The sequence below is a fragment of the Tursiops truncatus genome, chromosome 11 (genome assembly GCF_011762595.2).
Source record: "Tursiops truncatus isolate mTurTru1 chromosome 11, mTurTru1.mat.Y, whole genome shotgun sequence".
NCBI classification, from domain to species: domain Eukaryota; kingdom Metazoa; phylum Chordata; class Mammalia; order Artiodactyla; family Delphinidae; genus Tursiops; species Tursiops truncatus.
In genome coordinates, this window is record NC_047044.1 from 45099613 (window position 1) to 45111636 (window position 12024).

The following is a 12024-nucleotide window of genomic DNA, read 5'->3' on the forward strand; positions in this document are numbered from 1 at the left end:
AATAGGTCTGGAGATAAAAAACCACATTCTTCCGTATAAATCCATTCACCTCTGAGACATTACTTGTGAAAGTAATTTTAATCCTTCATGTTTGTGGAAATCATTTCAAAGTAAAAATACTCATACCTCATTCTCCGTGAAAGACATTAGAATTTGGTGCAACTTCTGTCCTTGTCAGTAAGCCATACTGTGTTAATGTCTTCCACAGCTGTGGGAGCCGTGCTATAATCAGACAACATCCTACTGAGGCACTGACGCACATCTAAAAAACCCACCAAGCCCCGAAAATGGAACGGAGAAACCTTTTCCAAATCAATTTTCCCTTTTGTCTTTCTTTGCGACTCTCAGGCTCCCTTCCTTTTCAGCCATTGAGTCAAACTCCAGGTAGAGAGAAACATTTGGCATGAAAATGATTCTCCCATAAAGCCTGATGTCTTTTAAATACTTACAAGCACTGTGCACTTCAAATATGCAGAGAATTCTATACAGAGAATAACTTTCTAGAAACCCATGTCATTTAATTCTGTTGCTCTTGTTTTCAACTTGTGTATAATACCACTTATGTCAAATGGAAGTAGCTATGCAGATTTTCTTTTAAGAAAACCAAAAGAAAAAAGTGTTGCCTCTTGGGCAGAAAAAATATTTAGATTCTGCAAGAGAGGGACTCCTGAAATCCCTCATGTGACCTTCCTCAGAAACTATTCAAGTCATCTGGGAAATGACCCTAGCACGACGAACATTTGGGTTTGTTCTGCTTTGCAATTTATCGCTCCATTTCAAAGAAATTAAAGCATCAACAACTGGTGCTTATGCAGGACTCACAAAGTACCTCAACAGCCGCATACATCTCAGCTTTGTTCAAAAGCTGGGAAAGCAAATCAATGGAGGATAATGGAACGGGATAAAATTAGCTCAGTCGGGGAGAAAACAGATTTGCCTTCTCGGGTGCCTCTTCTCAAACGGGCAGAGAAGAGAAAAAATTAAAACTTGGTCCCCCATCACGATAAAGCCTACAATTCATCAAGGTGACCATCTGCCAATGAAACTGATAAGGAAAATGTTATTAAGGATAAAACTTGCAACCTCCGTTAAGTTCTTTTCCCACTAAGGAAGCATAACTTTTCCCTTTCATTCTTCCTCTACCTTCTATTTATGCTTCCAATTAAGATCTGTCTGTCTAAAAATCGGTAATGTGGCACTCAGGAGCCCTGTTAGTAATGTATTCCTCTAAGCTACGTTCTAAAACCAAGCAGGATCCATAAATCATGCCTCTTCTTGCATGAAATGAGAAATGCTACGGTCAACTGAAATTTCTAGAAAGGTGGAGAGGTGGAGCCACCCCAGTTATTTTTCTGCAATTTGCAATAATTGCAAATGCCTCCTAGGAAAAACTCAGCATCAGTAATCCTCCAGCTCACACGTAAACTAAATCATCACAGCTACCTATGAGCAGGGAAACCCCAGTATGCACAGCATTGGGCATCCGGAGGTAAGAGGAGGGGCAGCAAACAGCTCTACCCCGTATCTGTCTGGAGCCTTTGTCGCTATCATCCATTTCCTTCCTTTTCTGTACAAACCTATGGCTGACTCCTGCTGAGCCACCTAGTGAAGGGAAAACTGAGGAGACCTCCTGAGAAGTGAGATGTTGGCTTGGAAGCCCAATATGTTTATTCCAAGGCAAATTCATTCCACAATTATGTATCTATTCAACATCTTAGAATGCACCGCATATTACTGAATCTTAGCCCCAGAGGGTTTCACTTAACAACACGTGGTATTTGGGGCTGTGGGTGGGAGGAAAGAAGGTGGTAAGAAAATGCCCCTCTCTGCTTTGATGGGGAGAGGAGGTTAGAATCATCACTATTCCATGTTGAATGAGAGAATTTTCTCTCTCTCTCCCCGATGGGGCTGAGTAGAAAATTCACAAGCTCGCCCAAATTGAATGAGCCTGCTGGGCTGGGTGACTGCACTTTTCAAATATGCTAGTCCCCATTTGGGGCTATTTTGTTTTAGAGTCTCTGTTTAGCTGTGTACTTACACTCCAAGCAAATGAATCACAAAGGGTGCAATTTTGTAAATCAAAAAATCAAGAAATAAATAGGCTAGCAACTAGAGAAAGCCAGAGAGGGACAAAGCCCTGGCAATTGTTTTTCAAGCCTCAGCCCAGCTGTGTTTATTTCCAGCTTATATATATCCCACGAGGGTCAGGCTTCGGGTGGGAGGAGATGAGCACAGGGCCTGAGAGAGCAGAGCAAATTCGCTGTGCAGGGCGAGCACGTGGCTCTAACACGCCAGGGCCAGGCAGATGTCCTGGGCGCCTGTCCTGGGCGCCTCAGAGAGACAGCGCAGCCTTGAAGTCAGACAGGCTCCATAGAGTCTGAAGTGTATTAAGTACACACAAGAAATGTGCATTTCAAATATGCTGAATTCTGTAAAGAGAAGAATGACTTTTTAAAATGCCAAGTCCCTTCGTTCTGTCACTGTTATAGTCAACCTGTGTATGATGCCACCTATGTCAAAGGGAAGTGCTATGGCCACTTCCAGACCAAAAAGGAGAAGAAGGAAAGAAAAGATGTGCCTTCTTGAGCAAAGAAAGACATTTAGATTCTATAAGAGAGGTACCCGTGAAAGTGATCTTATTCAGAAACTATTCTGGTCACTGGGAAATAAAACTAGAACTACAAAATATTTACTTTCATTCTACTCTTCAATTTACTACTCAATTTCAGAGAAATTAAAGCATCAACAACTGGTGTTTATGCAGGTGACACAATCTGCTGTGTCACCTTTAGTAAGTTTCTTAATGTCTCTGAACCTCAGTTTCCTTATCTTCAAAATGAGAGCAGTAATGGCACCTATCTCAAAGGCTTATTGTGAGGCTAATGAGAGACCATAAGCAACGTGTTTAACACAATGTCCAGCACGCGGCAGGAATTTAACAAAAGGAAGCTAAAACTGCCTGAGCCTGATGGCTGAGAAGTCCAGCTTTGGTGAACATTTCTACCACCATCAGCCATTCAGAAATGAGTCCAACACAGCCCAGCCACCATCTGCTCCCTTTAACCTTAGCTGAGACTCACTGGCCTGCGAAGGCATTCGAGAGAGTCAATTTTTCAGACTGAAGAAGCAAGCTGTGTGCATGAGTTACCTGAAACTGTAGTGTACACACACACACACACACACACACACACACACACACACCCCACACATATTTTTTTAAAAGCTCCTTTAACCCAGTCCATCATGGAGCCTGAAATTCCCTAACTTGTTCACTCCTTAAGATACTTTGTTCATTTTAGGTGAGCTTAACAGACGATTACATGGAATCGAGGAACCATCAGCTACTTAACACTTGATAATAATAATCATATCTATCACAGATTCAACACCAGTTTGTACCAATCAGCCCTGTAATCATTGATAATCCTGCCAACCATACAAGGTAGATATTGTGCCTATTTTAAGATGAGGGCACTGAGACCCAGAGACTAGGTCAGTGCTCACAGCCACAGAGCTTGTAAGTGATGGAGCAGGAATTCAAACCCAGTTCTGTTTAGCTCCAAAGCCTATACATTCTGCCACATGTTCCACTACACCATGCTACCTCTGCTTTCATGAGAATTAGTTCTGCAGAAAATGCATTAGTACCCACTGTGGTAGAGCAGTTAGGGAGGGTCTTAAAGAAATAAAATTAAACACAATTTAAATGTATTTGGTAGCCAGCCTCCAAGACAGTCCCCAATGAACCCTACCTCCTGGTATCAATGCCTGTGCGTAGTCCCCTCCTGCAGTGTATCAGAGTTGGGCTATGAAACCAACAGAGTATATCAGGAGTGATGGTAAGTCACTTCTGAGGCTAGGTTATAAAAAGCATGGTAGATTCTGCCCTGTTCTCTTTTGGACCACTTGATTTGGAGGAAGCCAGCTGCCATATCTTAAGGACACTCAGGCAAGAAACTATGACCTCCTGCCAACAGCCATGTGAATAACCATACTGGGAGCAGATCTTCCAGCCCCCGTCCAGCCTTCAGATGACTGCTTCCCTGGTCAACACTTTGACTCTAGCCTCATGAGAAACCCTGATGCAGAACCACCCAGCCAAGCTGCTTTTTAATTCCTGACCCTCAGAAACTTTGTGAGATAATAACTTTGTTGTTTTAAGCTGCCCAATTTGGGGGTCATTTGTTACACAGCAATGAATGATACAGTACAAAAATCAGACGGAAGTCAGGGCTTAAAGAAAGCCTTGGCCAAGGGGAGTGAAGAAGAGTATTCACCAAAGGGTAATAAAAAGATCTGGTGCATGAGGATAGACAAAAAGGAGACATGGTTTGAAGTGAGAAAAATATTGTAACAGTAGTAGCAAATACTTATACATCAGTTCCTGAGCAGTGTTCAAAGTGTTGTTGATATATTAGCTCATTTAATCCTTACAACAATCCTACAGAGCAGTGGTAGAGTTATCCCCACTTTACAGATAAGGAAACTGAGGCACAGAAGACAAATAATTTGCAGGCGTCATTCAGCTGGTAAGTGGTGAAGCTGGAATTCACCCCAGGCAGTCCAGCTCCAATTTCTGCACTCTTAACCACTCCACACACTGTCTCTCAGATCAAAAGGGAAACTGGAGAAAGCAACAAAAGCCCTCCAAGTGGATCAGGGGTCTGAGTAAACCCCAAGCTTTTGGTCTAGATTCCTTCACTATTGTTTTGATAAAGGTAATAATAAAGTACACCATAGAGCAATGTTCCATTGATTTCATTTTACCCTTAAAACACTCCCGGGAGAGAGGCAGAAGAGATACTATTATCTCCATTTTACAGAGGAGATACTATTGTCTCTATTTTACTGAGGCTGAGCGATGTTAAGGAATCACTTGGATCCCTTAATCTGAAATCAAATGAGTTTTCTCTGCAAATTAGGGAATTTTTCAACTTTAAGCAAATCCTGATATGTTGGAACTCCCTTGTTTACCTTACTCATTGATATTTGCATTTACCTGTTTACATTTCAGATTCCATGGGCTAACAAAATAATAAATCAAAGAGGAAGCAACCCCATGAAAAGAACATGAGATTCATATACCACCTCGATTTCAACCAGAAGAAAACACATTCATAACAAAACATAATCACAGTAGTATTCAATTTAAGCAAACAAGAGTGGCAAAATTAAAGTCAGAGCTCGGGGCCTCTTTCCAAGACAGTAAGATGGATTGAAATAACTACGGCTACCCCCACCAAAGATATAATTAAATTAAATATGCATGCCCATTGCTGAGGAATAATCATTACAGTAGCTCCCAAAGAAAAAGGTGTTTATATCTAGTCAGTTGAAAAAATATATATTACTGAGTTTTCTTCCCCAACAATACAGCAATGGTGGAACCTACATACAGAAATGTAGCAAAGCTAATGCCAGGCTTAAAATATGAAGGTGCCAATGGCAGAGAACTGGAGGGTTTCAGGCAAACCTAACAGCTACACTATCACAGTCCCCCTCCCCCAAGCACTTCCATTTCATCTGAACTGCACATCTATAGGCTCTTCACACTGTCTAATCACCAGGGGCTTCTTTTTCTGTTTATACTAGGATTTCTTTTATTTGGGTGGAGGAGGACGGGATGTGATCTGCCCGTTGTCTCACCGATTATTTTAGAAACAGTGCCCTCCCCATCCACAGCCTTCCTTCTCAGGTCTGCTATGGAGAATGATATTTACATTAATGAATGTTTCCTCTGCTGTTACTGGTCAGGCAGTTAGGCCTTCCAGACCCTCGTGGCCCCGCAGCTCAGGTCTGTCTGCAGGCCTCTGGGTAATCAATCCTGTTTCTTGGCAACGCTGTCAATCAGAAACTCCCCTGAGTGGCACCTATCAACAGTTCCCAGCAGGCTGAACGTCCCCAACTCCCTCTCCCCTTTAGGTTTCATGGTAACACAGACTTTGAGCCTGCTGTTGTCCCATCATGGAGTGGAATTTGTTTTCATTTTTCTCTGCTTGTGTTGATTCTTTCCCCCTGCTTTATCCTCTCAAGACTATCATAGAAGATACAGTACTCAACATGAATTCCCCAGAGGGCTTCTTGGCCGTGGTTTCAATATACATTATTCTGTATTTCTCTTCTTTTCCTTCTCTTGATCTTTTGACACCTCAGACTCCATCCTGCCAATTGCTACAACACCACCACCAAATACACCACCATATATTGGACTTCTTCTCAGTGCCCATAAACCCGAGCGAATTACCAACAGGGAATTGAGTTATTCTCCCCATGTCCAAACAGTCCCTAATTTTAGTATTACCAAACTATATTTGCAGAGACGGCGCATGCTGGATTTTTCAGGACCACCCCAATTTCAGATAATCTTCTCTTCAAGCCAGCGTGGTTCCAAGCTTTGGTTTGGAAAATCAGATCGCAGCACGCTACCAGAAGCCACACAAATGAGCTGATTTTAAGTAATTATTGTATTGACGTCTTTTTCCTTTGCTCACTCGGAAAGCCATCAGCACTAGAAAAATACGTATTGCAATTAGAAATTGCATCTTTATTTTCTGTTAAACCAAAAGGAAACCTTCCTTACTGCACGGCACACTGGAGACCGTGGCTCAGACCCACTTGGGTTTTGTGAGCACCTGTGCCCCCACCCCACCAGCACTATTGCATGAGCTTGCACGCGCATGTGTGCGCACACACACACACACACACACACACACACACAATGGCTAGCCCTTATCCATTCTCAAGGTCATACTCAGAGAAGCCACAGCAATGATGGCATGAGGGGCACTAAGGAATGATCCTTTTCTCTCTACTTCCCTCAAGTCTTAGGTTTGTGTTTTCCAGGATTAACCACTCCTGGCAGGCACTTTGCTCACACTGTCCACGTACAAGAAACACCTAAGGCAACGGGCGATCTGTTCTCACTATCTTGGCAGCTTCCCGCACACACAAATGGGAATACGATCGCTTTCTATGAAATCTCTCCATAAAGAGCGAGGTTGGTCAGCACGAAAAGTATCAGTATATGAGCAGCCTTTAAATGAGAAACTGGAGGAGTTTCCTTTCAAGGATTACTTCTACGGACGTTTGAGCTATAGTATTTGCTAAGGTGGAGCATAAACAATGGCGTTAACATAGCTAAAGAATAAACCAGTAGATCAACAGGAAACTGAAGACAGCCTGAGGAAAGGGAGAGGGAGGATGTAGTAGCAGTAACAGGCACTTATGATCACAAATCATGTGCCATCTCCGTGCCCAACACAGCACATGCGTTCTCTTTCGTGATCCTGACATACGTCCCAGATGGAGGACCTGAGAGGCAGAGTGAGGCTGCTCACCCAGCTAGGAAGCAGTGGAGCTACAGCTTGAACCCCACATTGCCTGACTCCAAAACCCTAGGTTTTAATCACTTTGTTACTCTACGCAGCCAGCATTGTCCAGGGGAGAGGGTTAATGTCCCTGGATTCCAAACTCCCTTAGCTAAACACCCTTTGCTTTGACTCTGTATCCACCGAATAGTGTAATTTGGCCTCTCTGGGGTCATGACTGGGGGAGTCTTGTGCATGCTGTGAGAGTGGTTTCTCCCTGTGTAATGATGAATTGGTGGTGCCCTGCCTACCTCAGCCTCCTGAACTAAGAGTCAGGTCCCTCCAAACCGGGACCAGATCCTGGAATGCTCTACCTGCATGCAGCCCTCCTTTGTATAAAACCTCCACCACATCCAACCTCCAGTTCTTACTTTTGTCTTCCATAGACACCACACCTCAATTTCACGCTTTAACTAAGGGATAATGGCAAATGCAAACTCTTGTTAACACTTTGAGGGCCTCACCCTCCATTGTTTTAACTATATGCTCTTTTCCTCTCCTCTCCACATAAGTATGTTTTCTTTAAAACCGTAAGACCCCCCATTATCAATGTTCCTTGAAGCTGGTTGACTCATACATACCAGTTTTATTAGAGCCACCACATTACCAGCTTGTCCTTGTCCAGTTTCTTGGCTCTAGTAAGAAGAAATAACTAATATTTGAGGTAGTCCCTTGGTCACCATGCTAACAAAATCTTTTATGTACATACATACATATTTTGTTCTTATATATATGATACATTACATATAGCATCTATGTACAAAATACATTTTTATCTATCTGTTTTATCTAAAGAGAAAGTCTCTGCCAAGAACTGAGCTTTTCAAGTCCTAGGCAGGTCATGCCCCAAAGGCCTGTCCCGCCTACACTCATCTATGCAGATATGACCTGATTCCACAGGGAGGATCTGTGATCCAAGGGGTACTAGTATTAAAGCTCCATTTATCAGGGCCTGATGTGAAAAAGTGAATGTGGCCAATCAGAGTCCTCTCTTGGCATTTGCCTGGGAAACACTGGGAGATGGATCTAGTGAGTGATGGTGCTGAGGGTAAAAAGGGGGCATGAGGTCGGGCTCGGGCCAGGACAAGCCGTGAGCATGCTGACGTTGTGAGGGGGCAGAAAGTCACAGTTGTCTAAAGAGGGTCGAGAGCCTGCTTGGAACAGAGAAGATGGGGCTGGAGTAGACACACGTGGAAAAGCGTCTGCCAAAGAATCTTGGTTTTCATGCTAATAAGCATGGTGGAGAAAGAATGAAGGATGTCTGGGAGAAGGAAGAGAAGAGCAACAAAGCATCAAAGGAGGTTAGAAATGAGCAAATGACTGTCAATCAAAGGTGTGGTTGGGAATCCTCTCACTTTGCTTTAAGCACCTATATGTCAGATTCCTTTAAAAAAAAAAAAAAGCAAACACTGGTACCGGCTGTAACACGTGTAATGTCCTAAATTCTCACCAAAGACAAACCTGCCCTACAGGACAGTCAAGATTCTCACTAGTCTCAACTAGAATAAGAAAGGCACTTCCCTACCAGGTATGGCTTTACGTTTTGTTCTGATCAGAAGATTCATGTAGGTGATCACATACCAAAGGAAAGACAGTGACTGTGCTACAACCGTCTGTAAGCTTTATTAGTGTGAGCAGAATAAATAGAGGCCTAACATCCATTCCAGCTTTCTACGTGTGGCCTGCGGTCACGACCACTGCATTGTTGCCGGTCACAAACCTCCTGTCACTGCCACTTAGCACCACGCACTATGCACAGTCCTCAGCCCAGTCCTGAGGCTCTCCAGTTCCACCCCAACACTGATCCCGGACTGGATATGAAACTCTTCCATAAACCCTCCAGTTTATGGGAAGCTTTCCTTTTCCTGTAAAGCAAAGACATTTCTATTATGGCTTCTTACATGAGTCTTTTCACCATTCTTGCTGAATCCTCTACTTTCACTGGGGAAGCTGGACATGGAAGGGCGTTACTGAAAAGTCAAGTCAAAAGTAAAATTAGGAGGCTTCCCTGGTGGCACAGTGGTTGAGAGTCCGCCTGCCGATGCAGGGAACACGGGGTTCGTGCCCCGGTCCGGGAAGATCCCACGTGCCGCGGAGTGGCTGGGCCCGTGAGCCATGGCCGCTGAGCCTGCGCGTCCGGAGCCTGTGCTCCGCGGCGGGAGGGGCCATGACGGTGGGAGGCCCGCGTACCGCAAAAAAAAAATAAGAAAGTAAAAAAAAACACAGGTAAAATTAGGGCTTCCCTGGTGGCACAGTGGTTGGGAGTCCACCTACCGGTGCGGGGAGCGCGGGTTCGTGCCCCGATCCGGGAAGATCCCACGTGCCGCGGAGCGGCTGGGCCCGTGAGCCATGGCCGCTGAGCCTGCGCGTCCGGAGCCTGTGCTCCGCGGCGGGAGGGGCCGCGACGGTGGGAGGCCTGCGTACCGCAAAAAAAAAAAAAAAAAAAAAAAAAAAGTAAAATGAAAACACTTTCCAGGCCCTGAAGAGTGTACAAAGATGGCTCCTTGCCTTAGCTGAGCTATGAGTACAATGGTGAAAACGTAGCACTTGGTATGTGGCCCGCAGCTCTCATTATTTTACAATTATATCCCGGATGTCAAATGTCCGTGTTGGCTACAGAGCTGGTGAGTGTTTAAAATGGTTCATGTCTACTTTCTGCAAAAGTTAAAGTGAAGAGAAGACAGGTCTGTTTAACGCAGCATGTGTTTTTCCTAACTCACCAGCAACAAGTCACAGCAAAGAGTTACACAGGTACTTACTATTTATAACCCATGGCTACATCCACAAAATACTTCCTTCTCTGTCGATAGACATTGTCTTTAAATCCCTTAAACAGAAAAGAGATTAAGTTATTTAACAGACTGCCAAAAAAATTAGCTGCAGAAGACCTAAAAAAAATCACTGTGATGTTTATTGAGGGTCCAATTCAAATGTAATTTTTTTTCCCTTCGATAACCACCTTGATGACACAGGCAGAAGCGAATTGTACTTACAGTAAAACCTCATTAAATTTGGGCTGTCTTAATTTGGGATGTGTGGGAATTCAGACTAAAGTTAACCTTTCCATGAAGTAGGCAGAATGGCTTAGTTAAGCAAACTGATATTGTGAAAAATATCCTTTGGTTTTCAAGTATCATTTACATGTAATTGATCTTAATTACAAATTAATCTTATCTGTTCATTAAAATAGGTCCCTTTAACATGGATTTTTCACTAAGAACCTAAATTTAATTGCTTTGTGTAAATTACCAATAAGTGTACATGTATTAAAATTCTATCATTCAGAATAATCATCAACACCCCAAATTAGGATGAATAAAGAGGTTTTGCTGTATGTTATGAGTACAGCCACACAAATGCAAAATCGATTACAAGGGATCCACGCACGATAGCAGGCTAGCTCCATTCCCCTGAGTTCCTATAGCTCTGACTAGTCTTCAGCCAAGTTCAAGATTTTACCCATCATCATGCACTTGGGAAATTAAACATCCTGTCTGCCATTCTCCCATCAAGTGGAATCCTTCTAAGAGGACTTCCTGGTTTACTCAATCATCTCCTCTAGTCAACAGACTTTCCATTTTCTTTTCCTTCAGGTAGTTTCAGACAATCAGTTCTTTCCAGGGTTGTTTGTTCAGACAGCTGGAAGCCCAGCAGGAGTTGTTTCAATCTAACTTCTTACCTGCTCAACCCTGAAAACCCAAAGGGAAACCAGGACGTGCTGACCAGTCTGAGAAGGGAGGCCAGGCAAGGAGACAAGCTGCAGGGGTCGTGGGCTCTGGAAGGAGAACTGGGACAGGCCTACAAAGGCCTGGACTACCTCTGCTCACCCAGTGTCCACTCAGACACTTACGCAAGGGGGCTACTCAAGAGGAACCTCAACTCAAGAGAAACTCGTTCTGTTCTCTCTTCCAGCTGAAGGAGAACTGGCCTTGCGGTCAGAAATCTTCACAGGACCGTATGCTGAACAGAAACAAAGAACGTCCATTGCCAACAGCCTTTCTCTCAGGAAAGACAAAAGGTCACTAACAGAGGGAGACAGCGAGTGCCCTGAGGTCACCCAAAGGCCCTGCAGAAGTGAAGTACCCCCGCCCTTAAAGCTAGAACTTTCTTTCTTCTGCTACAAATTGGGAGTTTTTAAACAGGAGTTCATAGGCAGGCTTGCGGAGCCTTCAAATGTGTATATGCAAAATTCGTGACCATAGTTACAAAATGTGTGACCACCTTTACAAATGGGTATGTGAGCTAAGAAAAGGTCTTATGCCATAGAGGGTAGACATGGTCGCTAGAAAGTATGAATTTCAACACTCACTAGTCACACCAAGCAACCTGGTGGTGGTAAACAAGAATTCCAAGCACCTTGATTACTCAAAAAGAAAGCAGCCCGTGACAAAAGGAAAAGAGTTATGTGAAAAGCTCAGCATCTGTTCCCTGGTTCCTGCCCAACCGGACACCATGGTAACAGCACCGTAATCTGCTGGGCTTCCCAGAGAATCTCGAGTATCTCTCCTTGGCAAACACCTGCACCTTTTCCAGGCATGAAAGAGAGTGATTTACTCATCATGCCTCATCAGCCTAGTGTGGCGGTGATTACACAAGTGTTATGGGTGAACCAGAGCTTCCAGCATTGAACTGTGGACTGGCAAAACAAGACAGGGAT

The 12024-nt window shown here is 43.8% G+C and overlaps 1 protein-coding gene across 1 annotated transcript in view; it reads right to left on the reverse strand.

Moving 5' to 3' along the window:
- The window catches only part of TPH2 (tryptophan hydroxylase 2), a 110504-nt gene that overhangs the window by 72612 nt on the left and 25868 nt on the right, over window positions 1–12024 (reverse strand). Inside the window, exon 6 of the mRNA XM_004316785.4 lies at window positions 10127–10194. Within this exon, the coding sequence (XP_004316833.1) occupies window positions 10127–10194 (68 nt within the window). The remainder of the gene's footprint in view (window positions 1–10126; window positions 10195–12024) is intronic.